This window comes from Furipterus horrens, unplaced genomic scaffold (genome assembly GCF_987537825.1).
Source record: "Furipterus horrens unplaced genomic scaffold, mFurHor1.1.pri manual_scaffold_2, whole genome shotgun sequence".
Taxonomy (NCBI): domain Eukaryota; kingdom Metazoa; phylum Chordata; class Mammalia; order Chiroptera; family Furipteridae; genus Furipterus; species Furipterus horrens.
Genome location: NW_028327172.1, coordinates 32,007,220 through 32,032,549, shown reverse-complemented (window position 1 = coordinate 32,032,549; position 25,330 = coordinate 32,007,220). Strand labels below are relative to the sequence as shown.

The 25,330-nt window shown below is 53.3% G+C and overlaps 1 protein-coding gene across 1 annotated transcript; it reads right to left on the bottom strand.

Annotated features, from left to right (window-relative positions):
* Positions 1-889: 889 nt before the first annotated feature.
* Positions 890-25,330, bottom strand: IGSF22 (immunoglobulin superfamily member 22). Its single transcript, XM_090263270.1, is given in 27 exon segments — positions 890-960; positions 2,218-2,423; positions 2,466-2,825; positions 2,827-2,884; positions 3,559-3,752; positions 3,954-4,041; positions 4,527-4,823; positions 5,441-5,569; positions 5,765-5,938; positions 14,840-15,095; positions 15,097-15,146; positions 16,223-16,519; positions 16,651-16,792; positions 16,880-16,995; positions 17,947-18,231; positions 19,160-19,198; positions 19,201-19,277; positions 19,279-19,429; positions 20,059-20,221; positions 20,727-20,840; positions 21,504-21,672; positions 21,883-21,915; positions 21,999-22,105; positions 22,466-22,602; positions 22,850-22,981; positions 25,224-25,267; positions 25,269-25,330. Coding segments are annotated over 27 exon segments (3,951 nt in total).

Here is a 25,330-nt window from a genome sequence, read left to right as displayed (position 1 = left end):
GCTCTGGCAGAAGAATGTGTCCCCCACACTCCAGGGACATTTGCATCTTAATAGGCAGTGCTCTGACCCAGAATTCTAAAGGGAAGCCTTGGGTGGTGTTGAATACGCCATGAGTAGACGGGTTGTACAGTTGTGGGGATAAGATAGAAGGTGACTCAAAGTCCCTTGTGGGTGTTGGGTGAATCAATGCTTTTCAACAAAAGGTTTTTACAGTAATCTCTGTGGGAGATAGCAAAAGAATAAGTAGAGGAGGGAGGCTCAAAGTCCTTTATCCTTATTTCAAGCCCAGGAGCTTCCTAAGATTTTTTTTTAAAGGAAGGATTCCACTGCAAAAACATAAGTTTGAAACCTAGAGCTGGCTGAGGAATTCTTTCTAGCTCCGAGATGCTCCAGTTTTCAAACAGTGGGAACCCTGGACACCAAAGAGTCAAGGTCCTGATCCCTTTAAACCTCAGAACTCTGATGACAGGCCTACCTGGTGCAAAGATATGGGAGGGAGTGGGATGGAGAGGATGAATCAGGCAAGACTTGCCCACCTAAACTCGGGGGGAGGGGAAGGTACTGTGTGTCTGTGGAGGAGGGGAAGGCAAAGGCCCAGTCAAAAGGGGGCTCGTCACTCCCTATGTGGGTGGGTTTGGACTCTCAGCAGTCTGGGTTCTGTGCATCCCCATTCACTTCCAGCTCCTTGGTCCCTGCTGTACACCAGCTATACACCATCCTCAGGAACAGAAAAGGGTGAGTTTGGTGAGTGTATTGTACCATTCCTTCACTGAATGTTTACATTGACAAGCACCAGAGCGCAAACTGGGCTTCACTTACTGGGGCCACACAGAGGACAGGCCAAGAGGCCCCACATCACAGCATCCTGATGCCCGGACTGGGCTGGAGCTCACATAAGGTGCTTTGCTTTCTTCTGCAGACTCTCGATGATTGATGCGAGAATTGACTTGTCATCTTTGTCTGAAAGAGCAAAGCAAGTGTTTGTTAGTTTAGTGATGTCAAAGGCAAGGGAAACTACATTGCTGGACTTGCAGTTAATGTGCAGGAACCACGGGTTGGGACCCTGCCTGGGACTCTCAATTCTTCCCTGGGGCTGGGCCCCAGCTCCAGTCTCCCAAGGTCAGCTGAATTGTGTAGCCATGAGCTGTCAGTTATTCAGCACTTAATATTTGCCAGGCATTGTGCCAGGCACTTTCATGCACTATCTCATTTAAGCCTAAGAAGTAGATGAGAAAATAGGTGCAGAGTGGCTTGCCAAGGTCACATGGCTGGTTCGTGGTGGAGCCAGGGTCGTGGGTGCATGTGCTTACAACCAGAATTGAGTTGTTAGAAATCTCTCCAGCTGTGGTATGAAAGCTAGATATCTCCCACGGTGTCTTCCCTGCTCTAGTTTTGTCACACAGTTCAGCAGCCACTCTGAAGGCATCACCCCAGTGTGCCAGGCACTTAGCTGACTTGAGAGACGGAGCAACAGGACATGGTTCTTCCCCCAAGGAAAGGCATCTATAACAGGATGAAAAATGTCTGTAACCATGGAGACTGGACACCAGCGGAATGTCCTAGGGAGTACATGGGAAAGCCAGGAGGGGGTTTCACAAGAGGGAACAAGGCAGGTAAGTTTTGCTTTTAGAGTGTTCATGCTACTAGCTGTGTAGCTGTGAAGACAGTAGACTGTGTAGGAAGGAATAAAATATTTCCCTACATGTGTATGTGTGAGCAGAAACATGGCACATGTGTGTGGAGGGAGGGTCTCCACTAGTTAGCTTCCTTCGGTCCTCCCCTCACTTGTGCCTCCCATCTGCCCTTATCCTAGATCAGTAGTTTTCAATCTTGAATCACTTGCAAAAATTTGTAACATAAAGATTCCTTCCATGACCCTGCCAGAGAGATTGTGATTGGTGAGTCTGTTTTAGGCCTGTTCAGTGTCTTTTTCCAGGCAAGTCTAGGCTTACCAAGGGTTGCAAACTGATCTGAGGGTTTGCAAACTCCCTGGTCTGCAGCGGCCAGGAACGTAACAAATGATATTGAGGGTGGAGACTGGCACCAACTATGGCCAATGTTTACACCACCTGATGGCAGATTAAATAAAACATGTTGCCAGCCATAGGAAGGGCATCCACAACCCACAAGACCACCATTTTGTGCCTCTGCCCCAGATGGGAAGCAACCTATCTCCCACCCCCAACCCCACCCCGGCTGGTCCCACAGCCCTCTCACCATAGACGGTGAGCCTGCAGCTGCTGCGGTCCTTGCCCAGCTCATCCTCCATTAGCACGCTGTACTCGCCGCTGTCCTTGAGTGTGCATGTGGGGGTGACAATTGTGCACATGCCGCTGGTAGAGTTGTACCAGAACTTGGAGTTGGCTGTGATGTTAATGTCACCCTTGTAGAGGGTCACTGAGGGCTGCAAATTCTCCCCTAGGCTTCCTGACCTTCACTTCTCTGCTCATCTTCCCAACATTCACCTTCTCACCTCAATGGTTCTCTGGTTTTACCTCAAATCCTGGGTACCCCTTGCAACTCTTATGTCATTTCCAGCATCAGAGATCTTAGATGGAACCTGAACCCCCAAATACCCTGACTCACTCTTGCTCTTGTTGATGAGCCAAGTATCCTTGGAGTCCAGCAGATCACTGTCACCAATTTCATTCCAGGCCAACACTTGGAAGTAGTACTTCCTGCCAGGAAGCAACCCTGTCACTGTGTACTTGTTGCTGAAGGCGTGCTCTGCTGCTGTGAACCAGGTGGCAGAGTTGGCATCCCGTTTCAGGATGACATAGTGGGCCTCACCATCCTCCTGCATGTCTGGGCTATGGTTCCAGGTCAGTCACCATGCTGGGAACCTCCTCAAACAGCTGTAGGTTTGTGGGTGGCCTTGGAAAATCTGAAACGGTCAGAGGGTCCATCAATCATACCGGGGAGCCCCCACCCCAGGCACCTGCCAAGGCCTTTGAGTCTTAGGTAGCAGATGTCTTGGAGTCAGAAAGATGTTTCTGAAGTGTAGCTCTGCCACTTACTAGCCCCGTGAACTTGGCAAATTACTTATTTTTCTGAGACCCAATTCCTCATTTGCAAAGTAGGGCTAACAATAACTATCGGATAATTGTTGGGTAAAGTGCCTGGCATGTAGTAACTGTTCAATAGAAGTTCATCCCTTCATTCCTTGGGAGCTTAGGGCTTTAAAGCTTCCAATCCTCTGTAAGAGGTTGCCCCAATTTTTAATGAATTATCTTCATCTGTTTCTCCTCCCTGTCACTCATTCTTTACTCTTTTTTATTGGTCCTACTCTGCATATGTCCTGAAGCTCACCAGAGATGATTGCAGAAACTGAAATAAGGGCTTGGTCCTAGTTCAATGCCTCTGGGGCTTCAGGATGGAAAAAAAGCTGAAATAACCCTCCTCATTAAAGCAAAGGCTGATAAGTCTTACTTTGAGGCAACAAAGAAGCCTGCACTACTTTGAAGCATGACTTTTTAGTGGTAGGAGCTCAAGCAGTAGTGGGATCTATATTTTGGAGTGTGCAGTGATGCTCCCTGAGGCCTCTGCCCACTGTCATACCTGCCACTCATACATGGATGTCATAGTGTGCCTCTCCAAACTCATTCTGGAGCAAGATGTGATACACCCCCGAGTTGAAGTGCTTGGTGCTGTTGATGAGGACCTGGGAGTGGTTTTTGCTCTTGGTGATGGTTTCCCTGCCCTTGGTGGGGATGCCATCTTTCTGCCAGATCATGTTGGGTGGCGGTGAGCCCTGTAGTGATAGGAGATGGCACCAGATGTCATGCAGGTGGTATTTGGAGTCAGACCCTCCCCCAGTGCTGAGGAGCCTCCTGCCAGGCTCTAGTGTCAGGCGTCTGGCAAGGGGCAGAGTCAGAAGCAGAAACTATAAGAGCTACAGCAGCCATCTTGGCTAAATGGTGGGCATCTGGGGCCAGGGTCAGGAATGACTCATGGAGAAGGCAGCATGGATGCAGAGGGCTGTCCCCGCACGAACCACCATGTGACTCTTCAGCCGGGCACTGAGGTCAAACTTGGGGGCAGCTGAGACTGAGGAAAGAGAAGTTGGGGCATGGACCTCTCCTTCCAGAAGACTCAAGCCTCCCCTCCAAAGCCTCTCCCAGCCTCTGTTATAGGCCATACAGATATCTAACAGCTCTGCGTCACTACGACACATTTTTTTCTCATCTGTCCCCCTCTAATAGTATGTAAGACCCTTGAGGGCAGGTCCAGTGTCTTGTTTGTTTCTATATCCCTCACACTTAGATGCACACTGGATACTACTTGGCACATAATGACTCGGTGTGTGTGTGTATGTGTGTGTGTGTGTGTTTAGGGAGCCCCTGGGGTCACCCCTGGCTCTGTCCATGCACAATAAGTCTGGATGACTTTTTCTTTATTGCAGCATGATCCAAGTTTCTTCTGTGAAGTGAGGTCCCAGAGAGGAGCTGCCAGGCCCTAATGCATAGTGGAATTAGCTCAGGAGCTAGGACATTGGGGCCTAAAGCCCCAGCCCTCTGTGCCCTCACCTGGTGGTGGCATGGCCAGGACCCCCTCATGCAGCTCCACAGGCTCCCCAACCCCAGCCTCATTGACAGCCTGGATTCGGAAGAAGTACTTCTGCCCCTCAGTGAGGCCTCCCACTGTGTAGCAGGTGCCTGAGATGGGGATCTTTGTGCACTTGGATCACTCCTTGCTGTCTTCTGCCCGCACCTCCAGGATGTAGTCGGAGGGAGGATCACCCTCTTCAGGCTCCTGCCAGGCCAGGGCGATGCGAGATTTGGAGGAATCAGACACGCGCAGGCCCTGCACCAGGCCTGGGGGTCCTGGGGTTCAAGACACATCCAGTCAGCCCCCAAACTCATCTCCACTCAACCCCTTCCAGGCCCCGCACTCCAGCCCTGAAACCTAACTTCACAACTTCTAGCTCCAGCTCCCCCAGTTAACACCCTTCCCTCAATACCTGACCTTGCACACTCAATGAGCTCCAACTTCAGTTATCTCACTGATTCAACACTTACACCCTTGAAGTCAATATCCTCGAAATTCAACATATTCTACACATCCAACCCCTCTATATTCAAAACCCTAACCTTTAACCCCATCTATTTCCACCACTCCATTCACATGCAGAACCCCCACCTCAACTCCTAAACCCAGCACCCTCCCAACCATCTACCAAGCACCCCTGCTCCATCCTCAACCACATTTCTATTTTTTTCCAACCCATCTTTTGACTGTCCCTGGTTCTTGGTCTTTATTTGCTGGCTTTCTTATGTGTCTGACGTCTGTTCCTCCAGTAGGCTGGCAGCTCCCAGAAAGCGAAGACCCTTTGATACCACCCCTACTGCCCTGTTAGAATTTTCTAGAGAAGAAACCCTCTCTCTCTATTGTGAACGAGCTAATTCCACTATGCATTAGGGCCTGGCAGCTCCAAGCTCACCGACAGGGTCTTTGGCCACCACTGAGTTGGACGGCATACTGGGATGTCTGGGGCCTGCCTTATTCACAGCTATAACTCGGTATTCATACTCTGTATCCTCCAGGAGACAATGCATGGTGCACTTGGTGCCTGAAATGGGAATTTGAGGGATCATGAGGCCAGGAGATCCACAAGGGAAAAGGACTTGGAAGAGGGGGAAGTGGGATCCTGTTAAAATTCCCAAATGAGTTGGGGGAGGGTGTATGTTCAGAGCAGCAGGGGTACATGGTCCATCCAACAAGGCCTCCCTTAGTTCCTCCTGGGCCTCTGTCCCTAGGAACCTACCCCGGATGGGGTCCTTGTTGGCTGGCACCCACAGGTTACTGCCTTTCTTCCTCCATTCCACAATGTAGCCCTCCACGGGGGCTCCCCCATCCTGGTTGGGGGCATTTCATGTGATGGTCATGGCCTCTTTGGTCACCTCAGTCACTTGAGGCTGGGAGGCAAGACCAGGGGCCTCTATAGGGGATGGAGAGAGGGCAGAGGTTAGGAGAGAGGCACATAGACCATTGCCCACCCCCAAGCTGACCTCTGGCCCCCTCCTTGAAAAAAACTTAAATCCATGATTCCTAATTCTGGTTGCACATTAATATGAAGTGGGAAGTAAAAAGAAGAAGAAGATAAAAATATATAAACAATAAAATGGCAACAAAAACATATCTGTCAAGAATTTAATCTGAAAAGCAAAATAAACAAGCAGAACGGAAACAGACTCATAGACACAGAGAACATTTTGATGGTTGCCAGATGGGAGCAGGGTTCAGGGATGGACGAAAAAAGTAAGAGATTAAAAAGTACAAATTGGTTGTTAAAGAATAGTAGTCATGGTGATGTAAAGTACAGCATATGGAATATAGCCAATAGTCGTCGTCGTCGGCAGCCGTCCGTCTCGAGAGACGATGGTGTAGCTTCTTAAGAGTCTATCTGCACCGCCGAGAAAGGCTGTGCAGTCCGACTCGGGAGTGACACGGTATCTGTCTCCTCCAGTGTTGAATCGACATCTTGCGATGACGCTGGAGTGTCCTCTCCAGTGAAGCTGAAGCTACAGAGCCTGGGCAGGGTGATATGGAGGGTCTGCTGTTGCCCAAGCAGCAGACCCCCCCTCTCTTCGCAGCTGAAGGGTCCAAGGGAAAGATGGAGTCAATACAGCTTGGCTTCAGGTGCGCCGCAGGAGTTGCCGGTGTTGACTACAACGTCAAACCGCCTTAGGGACTCCGGCTCCGGATTTTCTGTCGGGGTTTACTCCCTTAGCCTTTCCCCTGAAGAGGTATGCCGCAAGGCAGCGGAGGTTTTTTGGAGTCAGAGTTTTCCTTCTCTGATGTGCCCTGACTGGAAGATCGAACCAGCGACACTTAGCTCGCAGGCCGACGCTCAATCCACTGAGCCAAACCAGCCAGGGCAAAAAAAAAAAGAATAGTATGCACATAGAAATTAAACAAAAGAAGTGCAAAACTTATATTCTAAAAACTATATAGCATAGTGGAAAGAAAATAAGCAAGACCCAAATAAATAGGAAAATATCCTATGTTCATGGATTGAAAAACTTAATGTTTTAAGATGGTAAGATTCCAAAATTGATCTACAAATTCAGTGCAGTCCTTATCAAAATCACAGCTAGCTACTTTGCAGAAAATGGCAAAGTGATCCTAAATTTCATACAGAAATTGAAGGGAACTTGAATAATCCAAACAATATTGAAACAAAAAGAATGGAGATAGGCTTATGCTTTCTGACTTCAAAATTTATTACAAAAGTAAAATAACTAAGATAGTATGATTCCAGCATAAGGATAGACAAATAGAACAATAGAACAAAATTGAGAATTCAGAATAAACTCTCACATCTATGGCCAGCTGATTTTTTAAGGTGACACCAGATCATTCAATGGTGGAAATAATAGTTTTCTTTTCTTTTTTTTTTTAAACAAATAGTCTTAATACAACTGGATATCCACATGCAAGAAAGTTGGATCCTTATCTGATACCATATACAAAAATTAAATAAAAAATGGATCAAAGACCTAAACGTAAGTGCTAGAACGAGACAACTCTTGGAAGAAAACATAGGCATAAATCTTTGTAATTTTGAACTAGGCAATGGTTTCTTAGATATGACATCAAAAGCACAAATAACAAAAGAAAAAAGAAATAAACTGGATTTCATCAACATTTAAAAGTTTGTACTTCAGGTGGGGAGAAGATGGCGGATGAGTAATCAGAAGCTGAGCCCACTTGCTGGCGCCCCCAGAATGGATTTTCAGCTGATCTTCTGACAAGTGATCTGAATACTCAATGGAATTTTAACTGGTATGAATTTTTGAAGCCAAGGAGTACAGAGAATGCTCTACACTTTCCAGTAAATGAGAGGGGAAATAACCTACATGAGGTGCCTGCAGCAAAAGACAGAACGGACAGAAAATGCAGCTAAGTAGCTCCCAGCCCTCCTTGAGTGAGGGGCCCTGGTTCCACACAGGGAACCCCTAACCCTAACTGGGAGAGGCTTGGGAAAATATGCAGAATCTGGGAGGCTCAGTCTGTGCAATAGAGCGAGAAGCACATCCATAGCTGCAGTACCAGCTGCGAGAGTTCAAGAGAGAAATTCTATCTCCTGAAACTATCCGGGGCATGGGCAGGCTGTGGCTGGCCTTGACCGAGAAGGACTGACCGCTCACGACAACGCCAGCGCGGATGTGGCCGCGCCTTGCTAACGGTAATGTCACCGCGGACGTGATTCCGCAGACCCGCTCACACACACGCCAGCGCGGACGTGACAGCGGATCCCCGCTCACCCAAATGCCAGCATAAACGTGACCACACCGCCCAGCTCACTCTGGCGCCAGCGCTGATATGACAGCGGGTCCCCGCTCACCCACACGCCAGCGCAGACGTGACCGCATAGCACCGCTAACCCAGGCGCCAGCGCGGACGTGATTCCCCGGCACCGCTGCCCCGCACACCAGCGCTGACATGACCGGGTAGCCCTGCTCACCCAGGCGCCCGCGCTGATGTGACAGCGGGGCCCCAATAACACACACGCCAGCGCGGACGTGACCGTGAGGCCCCGCTCATGCGGACACAAGCGCGGACTTGAGCGTGCGGCTAGACCCGCGCACGACGATGCCAGCGCGAATGTGGCCGCGCGGCCTTGCCAACGGAAATGCCACGGCGGACGTGATTCCCCAGACCCGCTCACTCACACGCCAGCGCGGACGTGACAGCGGGTCCCCGCTCACCCAAATGCCAGCACAAACGTGACCGCCCCGCCCCGCTCACTCTGGCGCCAGCGCTGATATGACAGTGGGGCCCCGCTCACCCACACCCCAGCGCAGAGGTGACCGCCAGCGCTGACATGACCGGGTAGCCCTGCTTACCCAGGCGCCAGCGCGGATGTGACAGCGGGGCCCCGCTAACCCACACGCCAGCGCGGATGTGACCGGGTAGCCCTTCTCACTCAGGCGCCAGCGCGGATGTGACAGCGGGGCCCCGCTCACCCAAACGCCAGCGTAGACGTGACCGCACAGCACCGCTCACCCAGGCGCCAGCCCGGACGTGATTCCCCGGCACCGCTGCCCCACACGCCAGCGCTGACATAACCGGGTATCCCTGCTCACCCAGGCGCCAGCTCGGATGTGACAGCGGGGCCCCGCTAACACACACGCCAGCGCGGACGTGACCGGGTAGCCCTGCTCACCCAGGCGCCAGCGTGGATGTGACAGTGGGGCCCCGCTAACCCACACGCCAGCGCTGACGTGACCGGGTAGCCCTGCTCACCCAGGCGCCAGCGTGGATGTGACAGCGGGGCCCCGCTAACACACACGCCAGCGCGGAAGTGACCGCGCAACCCCGCTTACCACCCACACGCCAGTGCAGATGTGACTGGGCAGCCCGGTTCACCCACAGGAAGCGCGGATCTGACAGAACAGCCCCGCTCACCCACACGACAGCTCGGACGTGACCGTGAGGCCCCGCTCATGCGGACGTGAGCGGGGACTTGAGCGCGCGGCCAGACCCGCTCACGACGACGCCAGCGCGGATGTGGCCGCGCGGCCTTGCTAACGGAAATGCCACCGCGGACGTGATTCCCCAGACCCGCTCACACACACGCCAGCGCGGACGTGACAGCGGATCACCGCTCACCCAAATGCCAGCATAAACGTGACCGCACCGCCCCGCTCACTCTGGCGCCAGCGCTGATATGACAGCGGGTCCCCGCTCACCCACACCCCAGCGCAGACGTGACCGCATAGCACCGCTAACCCAGGCGCCAGCGCGGACGTGATTCCCCGGCACCGCTGCCCCACACGCCAGCGCTGACATAACCGGGTATCCCTGCTCACCCAGGCGCCAGCTCGGATGTGACAGCGGGGCCCCGCTAACACACACGCCAGCGCGGACGTGACCGGGTAGCCCTGCTCACCCAGGCGCCAGCGTGGATGTGACAGTGGGGCCCCGCTAACCCACACGCCAGCGCTGACGTGACCGGGTAGCCCTGCTCACCCAGGCGCCAGCGTGGATGTGACAGCGGGGCCCCGCTAACACACACGCCAGCGCGGAAGTGACCGCGCAACCCCGCTTACCACCCACACGCCAGTGCAGATGTGACTGGGCAGCCCGGTTCACCCACAGGAAGCGCGGATCTGACAGAACAGCCCCGCTCACCCACACGACAGCTCGGACGTGACCGTGAGGCCCCGCTCATGCGGACGTGAGCGGGGACTTGAGCGCGCGGCCAGACCCGCTCACGACGACGCCAGCGCGGATGTGGCCGCGCGGCCTTGCTAACGGAAATGCCACGGCGGACGTGATTCCCCAGACCCGCTCACTCACACGCCGGCGCGGACGTGACAGCGGGTCCCCGCTCACCCAAATGCCAGCACAAACGTGACCGCCCCGCCCCGCTCACTCTGGCGCCAGCGCTGATATGACAGTGGGGCCCCGCTCACCCACACCCCAGCGCAGAGGTGACCGCCAGCGCTGACATGACCGGGTAGCCCTGCTTACCCAGGCGCCAGCGCAGATGTGACAGCGGGGCCCCGCTAACCCACACGCCAGCGCGGATGTGACCGGGTAGCCCTTCTCACTCAGGCGCCAGCGCGGATGTGACAGCGGGGCCCCGCTAACCCACACGCCAGCGTAGACGTGACCGCACAGCACCGCTCACCCAGGCGCCAGCCCGGACGTGATTCCCCGGCACCGCTGCCCCACACGCCAGCGCTGACATAACCGGGTATCCCTGCTCACCCAGGCGCCAGCTCGGATGTGACAGCGGGGCCCCGCTAACACACACGCCAGCGCGGACGTGACCGTGCAACCCCACTTACCACCCACACGCCAGTGCCGATGTGACTGGGCAGCCTGGTTCACCCACAGGAAGCGCGGATCTGACAGAGCGGCCCCGCTCACCGACACGCCAGCTCGGACGCGACCGGGTAGCCCTGCTCACCCAGGCGCCAGCGCGGATGTGACAGCGGGGTCCCGCTAACCCACACATCAGCGCTGACGTGACCGCGCAACCCCACTTACCACCCACACGCCAGTGCAGATGTGACTGGGCAGCCTGGTTCACCCACAGGAAGCGCGGATCTGACAGAGCGGCCCCGCTCACCCACACGCCAGCTCGGACGCGACCGGGTAGCCCTGCTCACCCAGGCGCCAGCGCGGATGTGACAGCGGGGTCCCGCTAACCCACACATCAGCGCTGACGTGACCGCGCAACCCCACTTACCACCCACACGCCAGTGCAGATGTGACTGGGCAGCCCGGTTCACCCACAGGAAGCGCGGATCTGACAGAGCAGCCCCGCTCACCCACACGCCAGCTCGGACATGACCGTGAGGCCCCGCTCATGCGGACGCAAGCGCGGACTTGAGCCCGCGGCTAGACCCGCGCACGACGACGCCAGCGCGGATGTGGCCGCGCGGCCTTGCTAACGGAAATGCCACCGCGGACGTGATTCCCCAGACCCGCTCACACACACGCCAGCGCGGACGTGACAGCGGGTCCCCGCTCACCCAAATGCCAGCACAAACGTGACCGCCCCGCCCCGCTCACTCTGGCGCCAGCGCTGATATGACAGCGGGTCCCCGCTCACCCACACGCCAGCGCAGACGTAACCGCATATCACCGCTAACCCAGGCGCCAGCGCGGACGTGATTCCCCGGCACCGCTGCCCCGCACGCCAGCGCTGACATGACCGGGTAGCCCTGCTCACCCAGGCGCCAGCGCTGATGTGACAGCGGGGCCCCAATAACACACACGCCAGAGCGGACGTGACCGCGCTACCCCGCTTACCACAAGCAAGCGCGAACTCTACCCGCCAGCCCCGCTCACCCAGGCGCCCGCGCGGATGTGACAGCGGGGCCCCGCTCACCCAAACGCCAGCGTAGACGTGACCGCACAGCACCGCTCACCCAGGCGCCAGCCCGGACGTGATTCCCCGGCACCGCTGCCCCACACGCCAGCGCTGACATAACCGGGTATCCCTGCTCACCCAGGCGCCAGCTCGGATGTGACAGCGGGGCCCCGCTAACACACACGCCAGCGCGGACGTGACCGGGTAGCCCTGCTCACCCAGGCGCCAGCGTGGATGTGACAGTGGGGCCCCGCTAACCCACACGCCAGCGCTGACGTGACCGGGTAGCCCTGCTCACCCAGGCGCCAGCGTGGATGTGACAGCGGGGCCCCGCTAACACACACGCCAGCGCGGAAGTGACCGCGCAACCCCGCTTACCACCCACACGCCAGTGCAGATGTGACTGGGCAGCCCGGTTCACCCACAGGAAGCGCGGATCTGACAGAACAGCCCCGCTCACCCACACGACAGCTCGGACGTGACCGTGAGGCCCCGCTCATGCGGACGTGAGCGGGGACTTGAGCGCGCGGCCAGACCCGCTCACGACGACGCCAGCGCGGATGTGGCCGCGCGGCCTTGCTAACGGAAATGCCACCGCGGACGTGATTCCCCAGACCCGCTCACACACACGCCAGCGCGGACGTGACAGCGGATCCCCGCTCACCCAAATGCCAGCATAAACGTGACCGCACCGCCCCGCTCACTCTGGCGCCAGCGCTGATATGACAGCGGGTCCCCGCTCACCCACACCCCAGCGCAGACGTGACCGCATAGCACCGCTAACCCAGGCGCCAGCGCGGACGTGATTCCCTGGCACCGCTGCCCCGCACGCCAGCGCTGACATGACCGGGTAGCCCTGCTCACCCAGGCGCCCGCGCTGATGTGACAGCGGGGCCCCAATAACACACACGCCAGCGCGGACGTGACCACGCTACCCAGCTTACCACCAGCAAGCGCAAACTCGACCCGGCAGCCCCGCTCACCCAGGCGCCAGCGCGGATGTGACAGCGGGGCCCCGCTCACCCAAACGCCAGCGCAGACGTGACCTCACAGCACCGCTCACCCAGGCGCCAGCCCGGACGTGATTCCCCGGCACCGCTGCCCCACACGCCAGCGCTGACATAACCGGGTATCCCTGCTCACCCAGGCGCCAGCGTGGATGTGACAGCGGGGCCCCGCTAACCCACACGCCAGCGCCGACGTGACCGCGCAAGCCCGCTTACCACAAGCAAGCACGAACTTGACCGGGCAGCCCCGCTCACCCAGGCGCCAGCGCCGATGTGACAGCGGGGTCCCGCTAACCCACACATCAGCGCTGACGTGACCGCGCAACCCCTCTTACCACCCACACGCCAGTGCAGATGTGACTGGGCAGCCCGGTTCACCCACAGAAAGCGCGGATCTGACAGAGCAGCCCCGCTCACCCACACGCCAGCTCGGACATGACCGTGAGGCCCCGCTCATACGGACGCAAGCGCGGACTTGAGCGCGCGGCTAGACCCGCGCACGACGCCGCCAGCGCGGACGTGACAGCGGGTCCCCGCTCACCCAAATGCCAGCACAAACGTGACCGCACCGCCCCGCTCACTCTGGCGCCAGCGCTGATATGACAGTGGGGCCCCGCTCACCCACACCCCAGCGCAGAGGTGACCGCCAGCGCTGACATGACCGGGTAGCCCCGCTCACCCAGGCGCCAGCGCGGATGTGACAGCGAGGCCCCGCTAACACACACGCCAGCGCGGACGTGACCGCGCAACCCCACTTACCACCCACACGCCAGTGCCGATGTGACTGGGCAGCCTGGTTCACCCACAGGAAGCGCGGATCTGACAGAGCGGCCCCGCTCACCCACACGCCAGCTCGGACGCGACCGGGTAGCCCTGCTCACCCAGGCGCCAGCGTGGATGTGACAGCGGGGCCCCGTTAACACACACGCCAGCTCGGACGTGACTGCGCAACCCCGCTTACCACAAACAAGCACGAACTTGACGGGGCAGCCCCGTTCACCCAGGAGCCAGCGCGGATGTGACAGCGGGGTCCTGCTAACCCACACGTCAGCGCTGACGTGACCGCGCAACCCCACTTACCACCCACACGCCAGTGCAGATGTGACTGGGCAGCCCGGTTCACCCACAGGAAGCGCGGATCTGACAGAGCAGCCCCGCTCACCAATATATAGCCAATAGTAGTCTAATAGTTATGTATAGTGTCAGGTGGGCAGGAGATTTATCGGGATGATCACTCACTGAGTTGTGTAATGTCTGGTCACTGGGTATACACCTGAAACTAATATAATGATGCATGTCATCTGTAATTGAAAGTAAACTGATATTTTTCAAAAAACCGTGATTCTCAACTCTGGTTGCATATTAATATGAAGTGGGAAGAAAAAAATAACTAGTGTCCAGGTCCTACCTCCATATTTTAATTTAATTGGCCTGGGGTGGAGGCCAGGCACAAGTGTTTTAAAAAAAGACTTAGCTGATTCTAATGTGTAGCCAAGATTGAGAATCACCAACTTAAACCTTCCAACCTGTGTCACCCTCAGTGTCCCAGTTGTCAAGGTATTATCTTGACACATTAGGACATGAAGATCAGTAAGAAGAAGTGTAGAGAGTACTTAATTACTAATCATAATTAAGATATAGATGTTGTCAAGGATTTTCTTTGGAAAAAAACAGCATAGATTCAAGGTTATCTCTAAAGTAACATCACTCTCACTTGGTGTCGGGATGATTTCTGGAACAGGGAAACGTGGAGTCAGGCTTCTGGAATCATGCACAGTTTGGGTATACACATAGGAGTAAGTTGTGCATGTGATTTGACCAGAGAAAGTTGAGAATTCCTACCCCAAATGGTGCATGGCTCTTACTCTGGAATCCAGCTGTCTCATGGGGTGGCTAGAGAAATGACCCCAGGAAATTCCCCCCCAGATCAGCATTCCTCACTGGCTAAAGGCCCCATCCTGACCCCTGAGTTCCCCACTGAGCATGGGGCTATCTCACTGACTGATAGGATTTCCTGCAAACACTTCATCTGTCTTCAAGGGGTCGCTCACTCCTTCCGAATTGATGGCTAGGATATGAACCTGGTAGGCTTTTCCCTCTTCCACTTTGTTGGTGGAGAACTTGGTGACTTTGCTGTCCATATCACCTATTTTAATCCAGGACTTCTTGCCAACTGCCCTCCATTCCACTATGAACTGTGTCGCAGGCTGCCCACCATTGTCCTTTGGGGCCTTCCACTTCATGTGCACACTATTTATTACCTGACAGCTCCAGGAACTCCACTCGGCCCTGGGGAGGCTTGGGGCGGTCTGAGGATAGAAGATGGGGTCAGAATGGGGCTTTGGAGCCAAGGGTCAGAGGTCTAGCCAGATTGAAACATAGCTAGATTCTGAACTTTCTGGATCCCTCGCCCTTCCCTGGGTCCACTGCCTCTCCTAAGATATGTCCAAAGAGTTTGATCCTTGTTCCCTGAGACTCCTGTCTGCCTAGGAGTGGGTGGACTGAAGACCTGAGGGGCCTTGGCAGATCCCACCTCATCCCTCTCCAGACAAGATCTCTCCCTCTTCTGAGCTTCCAGAATTCCAGCGTTCTCTGGTAATACAGTCTGCTTTATGTTATAATTACACATCTACCAGTTTCTGTCCCTTTAGTGTTGAGGGACTGCTGGGGATACTTCACCTCTGTGTCCTCAGGACTGAGAGCACAGAGAAGGTGCTAAGTCTTGCTGCTAAATCAAACCCAAGTTCAAACCTTCCCACCCCACAGTTTGATGGAGATGCAGGAGGAGGTGGTGGTGATGGTGTGCGTGTGTTGCATGTTAAATATGAGTTCACTAAGGCCAGCTTCTCATTTATTTCCTTAACTTTATGTTCAGACCCATCTCAAATCCCATTCCCACCCACCCTTATTCCATTTTTTTCTCCAACCTCCTTTTATCCACAGCCTTATATCACATCCCTTCATTTTTTCACTTCCAATCCCAATGCTCTTCCCAACCAACCTCACTTTCACCCCTAAAATCTCACCTCTTTTTTACCTCATCTCCACCATATATCCAACCATGTCCTCATCTCCAAGTCAATAACAATACTTAAGTAACATGTGAAGGTTCATTATGTGCTATGCACTCTACTATGTGCTTTATTCACTTGAAACAGATATTAAAAAAATAAAAATCACCCTGTTCCACAAGAGAAACTGAGACTTAGGAAGATTAATTGATTTGCCCAGGGCTACCAGTTAGGAAGTGTGGCTTCCGGCTATAAAGCCAGCACTCCAATCCCATTTTCAACCCAAACTCCAACTCTGTCTCCAGTCTGCCTCCTACCCTGAGCACTGGGCAGCAGGTGCCCTCAGCACAGCCCAGCCAGGGTCCTGCCCTCACCCAGCACGCAGAGGTGCAGAGTGGCTGTGGCTGACCCATGGTCATTCTTGAGCTTGAGCAAGGTAAGGCCGCTGTCTTCCCGCACGCAGTTGGAAATGGTGAGCAGTGCCTGGTCTTCCTTGCACTCCACAAACACGTGTTCCTCCTCTGCCACCTCTATACCGTCCTTGTACCATGTCACTTTGGGAAGTGGCTTTGCCTGGAAGGGAACCTTGATGTCTGCAGTGTGGCTCACCTTCACAATCACGCAGTGTGCAGCGAGGGCCTCCAGAACAGAGGGGTTGATGGTGGGAGGATCTGCAGGGAGGGACGGTAGGGAAGGGTGGCCCAATAGAAATAGGGGATGAGTCGAGGATGGAGGAGGAGCTATGAGTATGTGGGCGGGGCACGCATGGTTGGGGCTCATCTATGGTGGGCGGCAACCTTACCTGCAATGAGTACCGAGGCTTCGCTCTCTGCGCCCTTGGCCCGGAATGTGTACTTGCCCTTGTGCTCGGGGCTCATGTTGGGGAAGATGAGCTTGTGCACGGAACCCTGCTTCACGATCTGCACTCCTGGCAAGTCCGTGATCTGGGGGGCATGGGGTGGGCATGAGTGCGAGTGTATGTCCGCTGAACCCTTTCCTCCTTAGTCCCCTTCTCTAGCTCCTGCTCCAACCTCCTTCAGTCACACACCCTCCACCTTCTCGTCGTTCAGTACTACGCAGAGCTCAGCCGGGCTGCCGGTGGCCGCATGCACGTCAGACATCCCGCTCTTCACCGTGGCCAGATGCTCTGGGGAGATAGGGGTCGGGGGGCTTTGGGAAGGGGCAGGTGTGCCACGTCTGTCAAAATCATTTATGATGAGCGGGAGGTTTGGAAATGGTCATTGGGCGATTGGGGAATGGTCAGTGTGGGGACTGGAGTAAGTATGTGAGGGGTTGGGGGAAAGTCAGTGGCTTTGGGAAATGGCGACAGGAAGAATAGAAGGTGACTAATGGAGAGGTGGGAGTAGCTGATTATCATAGAGTGGTCAACGGGCACTTAGGATGCTCAAAGAAGGGGAATAGATGGTGGGATACAGGTGGTCTGTGGAGTTGGGATGTTGAGTTGTGGTTTTGCTGGTCTGTGGGATGCGCAGGGTTATTGGGAATTGAGGGTGGTAAGGGTCACAGGGGAATGGTCAGGGCTAGTGAGTAGGGGCTGGTCAGGGTCAAGGGGTGTGGGATGATCACGGTTGCTGGGGACAGTCAAAGGCTGGAAGTAAAGGATGGAAGTCAAGGGATTTTGGATAGAGTTCAAGAGATAGGGGATGATTGGGGTCCAGGACAGTGATTTTCAACCTTTTTCATCTCATGGGACACATAAACTAATTAATAAAATTCTGCAACACACCAAAGCATATATTTTGTGACAATCTGACAAAACAGGTGTAGTTTTGATTCATTTACACTGAATAGCTATTGTTGTCATTTAAAAAATTTGGCTATCTAAGGGAAAAGAGATCAGTGTCCCTGACTAAATAGTTGGGTATTGCATGTTTTAAAAATTCTTCCGACACACTGGTTGAAAATCACTGGTCTGGGAGGTAGAGGTGTTCCGGGTCTGGGAGGTCAGAGGTGGTCAGAATTTGGGAGATTGGGGTGGTCAGAGAGGGGAGGTAGAAATTGATCATGGTCTGGGGAGGGTTGGAGTCAGTAGGGGTGCAGAATAGGGAACTGTTAGGATCAGGGGGTTGGTCAGTACCCTCCACAGTAGCCATGGCTGTACTGCAGTATTCAGTAGGGTCCCCATTTTGCATGGCCACCACTGTGTACTTGCCACCGCCACTGAGCTGTGCATCCTCAATGGTAAGCTCTGCCCACTTGCCCTCATGGCTCATGCTGTACTTGGTGCCACGCTCCAGCAGCTGCCTGTCCTTCTGCCAGCGCAGTGTCAGAGCCTTGGATGTCAGCTCGCACTCAAGGCATGTCCGGCTCCTCTCTTTCATGCGTACATTCTTGAGGGTGCTCACAAACTTGATGGGGATGCCTGTGGACAGATAAACACTTGGACCTGCTCCCAACCTCCTACTGCTTTTCTGCAGCTACATGCTGCCCTGCTCCTCTTTTTGGCCCCAGAAAACACAAGGACTTGTGACATGTAGTGTGTTTGCATGCAACATGTGATCCATAGAGGCATGTGGCAGGGAGAGCCCCTTACTTGTTAGCTGACTGTATGCAATGCATTCATTTTCTGAAGTCTCACTTTCCTCATATATAAAGTGGGATAAATGCCCCCTTGTAACTCCAGCCATAATTGCATTGTCTCTCTGGTGTCTGGGTCTTTATGCATGCTATTCCCTCTACTGAAAATGTCCTCTCCTCTTCCCCCTTCTCTGAAAGCTGAGCTGCTTTTCATTCTTCTTGGTAAAGCTTGGCCATCACCTCATCATATTATTTCTGACATTGCCAGGTGGTGCCTCTTCTTCAGCCTCCTACAGCTTTTGTGTCTTCCTCCATCACAATAATGATAATTCCATGTCACATGTGTCAAGTGTGGTTCACATGAGACATGCCTCTTGGTGTACCCACCATCATGTGCAATTCTCCAAGCAAGTTATAAGAATGTGAGTATTTAGGAGTAATGTGTTGTATGTAATATGTGATATTAGAGCCATAAAGTCTGATAATTTCTCAGCCCATTATTTCCCAGCTGACAATAAGGCCCCGGTGTATCTTGACTCCTTGCTTAAGAACTTTTGTTCTAATTCCATTTCCACATGTGCCTTTCCAACCAGACTAGGAGTTAGTGGAGAGGTGAACCCTTTCTCTTTCTAGGACCCATCACAGGGCCTTGCAAAGAGAAGGGGGATGGGTGGATGGGTGGGTGGGTGGATGAATGGGTGGATGAATGACTACCCATATGGAGGTTGCTGTGGCATAAAGCCCACCCCTCAAGAACTGGTTCAACCACTCATGGCCAATAGTGATCTGGGCCTTCTGTACCAGGTTCCCACCTCGGCAGAGAACTTGCCGCTGTCACTGAGTCTGGCATCCTTAATCTTAAGTGTGTGGGTCAGACCATCCTTGGACACTGATTGCATACTTTTCATCCCTCTTCAGCTCCTTCCCATTGAACTTCCACAGAAAATCAGGTACTTTCTTGGAGAGGTGGATCTCAAATACAGCTGTCTGGCACTCTGTCACCTTCATGGGCTTCATCTCTCCCAGGAACTTCAGTGGCTCATCTGCAGCAAAAAGTAGGAGGGGTAGTCATTGGACTGCAGCCCTGGTCTCTCTTGAGGAGTGGGATGGTGAAGGGGACGTGGAGAGCCAGATGTCATTGGCCTTCTGCAGCCCATAGTTGGGGAAGGTATCCTTCCTTCCATTCTGCTCATAAATCCTGGCGTCCCCTCTCATGGTGTTTATATGGTCTCTCCCCCAAGGATCTTAACAGCAATTTTAAAAGCACCTGCGTAGTCTTAGATATGTGCCAGGCACTATTTTACCCAATGGGAACATAGTAAGGCATCCAATTCCCACACAGGTAGATTCTGTTATTATTCCTCATTTTACAGTTGGGGAAACGGAGGCAAAGAGAAGCTAAATAACTTGCCCCAAGTCACACAGCTCACAAATGACAGAAGCTGGGATTTAAGCCCCAGTAGTCTAATTCCAGAGACTGTGCTCTTAACCACTCTACTACACTGGCCCATAGCACTTGTCTCTCTGCTCCATGAACTCCCATTCCCATGCAGTCCTTTCCTACAAAGCCCCACGGTCCTCTCTTCCATATCCCCATGGACCCCATCCCTGGCTACTCCTCTCCCTGCCCCTCACCATGTCCCCTTGTGCCCCCTGATGCCCACACTCAAACCCAGTACCTTGAGCTCTGCACTCATCTGCTTGTCGCCCACATTCAGGGTGTAGGTGCCTGCATCGTTCGTGTTCACGTTGGTAATAACCAGCATGAATTTGGTGTCCACCTGCTTCACATCATACTTGCCCAGGGAGTACTGGATCCTCCATGGTTCACTACCCTGCCTCAGGAAACAGGTAGAAAAGTTGACGAAGTGGTTTAGGATACTTTCAGAAGTCCCCATTCCCCAAGGCTAGTCTGAGCTGGAAGGTGCCGTGTCTACCTTTCTAAGATCTAACACACACCTAGAGGCCCCTAAGATCTCTCCAGCCTCATCATCTGGCTCAGTGGGACCCAGGGTCCCTGCCTTCCCTAAGGTCTGAACTCTTAATATGCATGACGTCATTAGATGCTTTCTGTTAGGGGCACAGATCTTCAGTGACTTTGAGGGTCATCCAATCCTGTCTTTTCAGATGGGTAGACTGAGGCATAGAGAGAGAAGAGTAACTATCTCAAATTAAACAGCAAAGTGGTAGAACAGCTAAGAACAGAGCCCAACTTCCAGGCAGATTCAATGGGGTGTAAGAGAGGACATGGCTGATGGATAATGAGAGAGTCTGCAAAGGGAGGGGGTGCAGAGAGGAAATGATATTGCCAGCATGGGCCCCGACTAGGTGCTCCCCCACCTTGACCCATGTCATCCTGGTATTGGGATCCTTCAGCTCCATGATGCAGTCAAAGGTCACCATGGTGTCAATCTTGGTCTCTATATCTTCCAGGGGCTTCAGAATCCGGATGGCCTGAGAGATTGTGATAACAAAATGGCAGTGTCAGGGGCACCTGAAGCCTGTCCAGCCTGTGTCCCCAGTCCTGGAGAAGCCACCCCCCCCAAGGGTGTGGGGAGAAACAACTAGACTGATTAGAGAGCCATATTTCCCCCTACCTCCTGCCACTGATCAACTGGAAGATTTAGGGGGGGCGGGGGACAGATATACTAGGGCATGAGAAAAGCACCATCATTCATAGGACAGCCACTATGGACCCGGGCCCATTACATACATTTTCTAATTCCAATGTAGATGTTTAATAATGACAAGTTGGTTGAGTCAATGAATGACAATAATAACACAAAAACAAATGAAAGAGGAAATTATAATATTCATTTGGCAGTTGAGGAAACTGAGGTTCAGAGAGACATCCAAGTTCACATAGATAATAAGGCAGTAGATAGAACTGGGATTTGAACCCAGGTCTGTCTGAATCCAAGTTCATGCACATATATTAGGGAGCCGTGAAGAGAGGAGAGGTAGAAGAAAGGTGACTTGAGTTCCTTTCCCGCTTTCACTGTAGAGAATATATGCTTTGGAGTCTGTGTGTGTGGGCCAGGAGACACAGGCACCAGCACGCTTGGCGAGACCCGGGCCCATCCTGCAGACAGACCCCTGTCCCCAATGGGCACTGACCTCCACCTCTACTTTTTTCATCCCTTTAAGCTTCTTGAGCAACCCCCGGAAGTCGGTGAAACCGTACTCCATGCAGACTTTCTCAAAGTCCTTCTTGGGCACATTGGACAAAATCTCCAGCATCTTCTTATCTGTCACCTTCTGCTTTTTCTTGGGAGCAGGGGGAGTTCTGAGAGGAGGTGGGTGCTAAGCTTGGACTCAGCAGCTCCCTCCAAAGATGGAGGAAGCCCCTCCTAACCTTGAGATGCCCCTCCCCACTCCATGGACTCTTGGAGCCTAGACCATGTAATCAGAGCCCTGTTGAAAAGCCTTCGACAAGCTCTAGCCTGGAGGGTGGGGGGACAGCACCCTGAGCAGAGGAGCCTCCTTCCAGCCTCACCTCTTCTTCAACATCTTTTTGAAATCCATTTTTATCTTGCCCTGAAGACAGAGGGAGTGACAGGGTCAGAGCAGGGGAGTTTGGCCCTTAAGAAGAAATGCCAGGAGGAGGGGGATGGCCTACCCTCTGTCACCAGCAAGGACACAATATAGATGGCATCTACATGGTCATTGCTTGCAATGCACTTGTAGTTGTCAGAGTCACCCGAAGTCAGTGGCTCCAGCTGGATCAGAGTCAGGTCATTAGTAAGGGGCAGAGGAGGGGTCCACAAAGAGGCTTTCTGTGGGAAAGGAGGGTATATTTGGGAAGATGAGGGTGGAGCTGAGTGATGGGTATATGTGTGGAGGGTCGAACAGCCCCTAATTCTGGTCCTCTGCTCATTCTGGGAAAGACCTAGCTCCTGAATAGACTCTCTTACCCTGCCCCTCCTCTAGGGCAATGATAGCCTCTCTTCCCATCTCCCATTTCTGGGGTCTTGCTGTGACTCTTGTGGGTGAGAAGACCCACAGCTTGCCCTGGGGAGAGGTGGGGTCCCTGCTTCCGCCCTCATGGGTGACTGGATCTCAGGCTCAGGCCCCTGCACCTTCAGCACGTGCTCCTTGTAAATGCTGTCATAGAACATCTTGGCGGACTCCTTGGTGGGGATGCCGCTTTCCCTCTTCCAGGGGATGTTGAGTTTGGGGTTTCCCTGCACCTGGGCTCGGAACACAGCCTTATCCCCTGCAGTGGGCACAGGACGCAGGTTTACCTTTTAGCCTCCAGGCTGTACCTGCTGCCTGGGCCCCGCCTCCTCCCAGGGATCTGAGCCCAGCCCAGGCAGGAGAGGGACCCTTGGCCTGGCTCTGCCAGTGTTTGTGTATCAAGGGACGGTGGTGGTGGTGGTGGTGGTGGTGTGGTGTCTGGGACACTGGGGAAGAAAGGGAGGCACCCAGGGGCCTGAGGAGACATGATTGTGTGGATGACACACCCTCGGAAGTGGTGACTGGATGAGACTTCTTCACAAACTCTGCGGTGCTCTTGCCTTCAGGGATGTTGGAACTCTGGGTCACCAGACTGAAGAACTCCACAGTGCTCGACAACTTCCTCATCACAACTTCCTCTGTAGTGGCAGGTTAGAGGTCAGATGAGCTCCAGGCAGAGCTCACCCTGGGACTGGAGGGCTGGTCTTTTCTTGGGGGGATGGTGGGGCACTTTAGGCCAGCGTGGACAGGACCAGCTTTGGCCAAGAAAGGAGGCCCTTGGAGTCCGTGGGTCGTTGTATTGTACTATGGCAATTTTCAACCACCACCAGGGGGAGCCAACATCTCTCCCATTCCTCAATAGTCAAGCACCCTTTTTGGACCAAAGCCCTGAATCCTATTTTTAATTTTTTTTATTTTTAAGGAGACTTTTCTTTTGGGAAATGTATTTATTTATTTTTTAAAGAGAGGGGAAGGGAGGGAGAAAGAGAGGGAGAGAACCATCGATGTGGGAAAGAAACGCCAATTGGTTGCCTCTTGCGCGCCCTAGCCAGGGCCATGGCCTGCAATCCAGGCACGTGCCCTGACCAGGAATCAAACCAATGACCTTTCAATTTGCAGAAGGATGCCCAACCCACTAAGCCACACCAGTCAGGCGTGTTTCGGAATTTCTTGATCTTTTGTGCTTCTCTCTTGGAAGTCCCCCAGTAGCATTAGGAGAGGCTGGCCTACTCCTGCTTGGGAGGCCTGGTAGCTTAGCTGAGTTCTGCTGTGGACCTACTGCCTGCCGTTGTGTGGGTTCAGCATTCATTGCCTTGCAGTAGTGATTCCCGAGTGAGGGACAAGAAGCATTCCCAGTCCAGTGCGACTATATGTGGGAATCTCATTATCTGAAAGATCATATTCAATGTGTTAATATAAGTTTATATTTGGGAAACAAAAAGTTGTTCTTTCAATATAAGCTACACTACACAAAATCTGTTTGGCTAGTGAGTTAATAACAATTGCTCTGAATCACAGAGTCCTTTTCTTATGTCAGGAACTATGCTAAGCACATTTCAGAGATTATTTTATTTAATCCTTACAGTGACCCAGTGAAGAAGGTGCCTTTATTATCCCACTAATCTGAATGACTGAGAAGAGAAAAATGTGTTAAGAAGTCCTGTGGCCTGCTGTGACATAGTGATCAGAGGTCTCAAACAAGCAGTGTGCAGGCTGCACCTGGCCTGCACAGGTGTTTTGTTTGACCTCTACAAACAAAATGTAGCCCTATATATAACAATTGTGAGATTGCACAAAAAAACTCAGACTTGTGGATTCTCGTATTTCCATATGGTAACCACCAGTGGGAGGTGAATATGGCTGCCGCTGTAGATGGGGGGTGTCCTCTCTGATTCACCTCAGTTTTTTTCACGTATTTATGTTCCCTGTCTGGACCCTGTTGGTCAGTGGTTTTAAACCCTGGCTGCATATTAGAATCTCTGGAGGGTTTTGGAAACAAACACACACCTGGTTTAACAGCTGGGTGAGATTCAGGTATTGCTATTTCTTTTTGCTCCTCTCCTGCTCACCCCCAACTGAGATGGCTCTAACATGCAGTCATCACTCAAATTGCAACTTCTGGTCTCAAGTTCCAGTCGTCTATTTGCTCTGCCTCACTGAGCAGGAGGGGCTGGTATAGAGCATGTTTATCTGGCTTTGACCTCTGTGCACAGAGGACTTAGAAGGACAGCCTCCCTAGGACTTCAAGGGAGGGGCAATGACTAAGAGCACGGATATTCAATATCCTGGCCCTTGGCCATCTTTTAATCACTTTTCTCTAGAGACATGACTGAAACAATCTGTTCCGCTCTGAGACCATTTCTCAGCTTTCCCCTGGATCTGCCCTCCCCCAGGCCTGGTTCCCCAAGAACGAGAGCCTGGAAGCTTAGGTCACTTGTTTTTCTGTTCATCCTCTCTACACTGGCAGCTCAAAATTTCCTATCTCTTAAGGGGAGCAGTGTCAGCATTACTCATATGTAGTCAAGGTAGCTACCTCCCTAACCTCCTCAATGCTGAAATTCTACCATTGGAGATACATGTGTTTATCTATGGCTCTGATCTGCTCAAGAAATTAAGAGTTCATCAGTCACTCACACAGAGCCATGTAAGGGATTTTTCCCAAGCTATTTTCCTGCAGAGCAGATCTATGGGTGAACATCCAGCTGGCTGAAGCTTTATCAAAGCACAGATTAGAAGCACAGGATGGGAGAGAGTGGATCTTGGTATCTTGGGTTCTTCAGAGGCCCAGTCGTCACAGAGACTGAGGCCACCCAGGAGGTAGGTGTGGAGGAAGAAAAGCTGCCCCTTCCTGCCCTCCTCTGTCCCCCGCATTCTACTTGCCTCCCACCATCTTGGTTGTCTGGGAGAAGGTCTGCACGTGGGTGGGAGCTGGAGAACTACATGGACACATGCTCCTGCAGCATCTGCTGGTGGTGAATGGTTGTCAT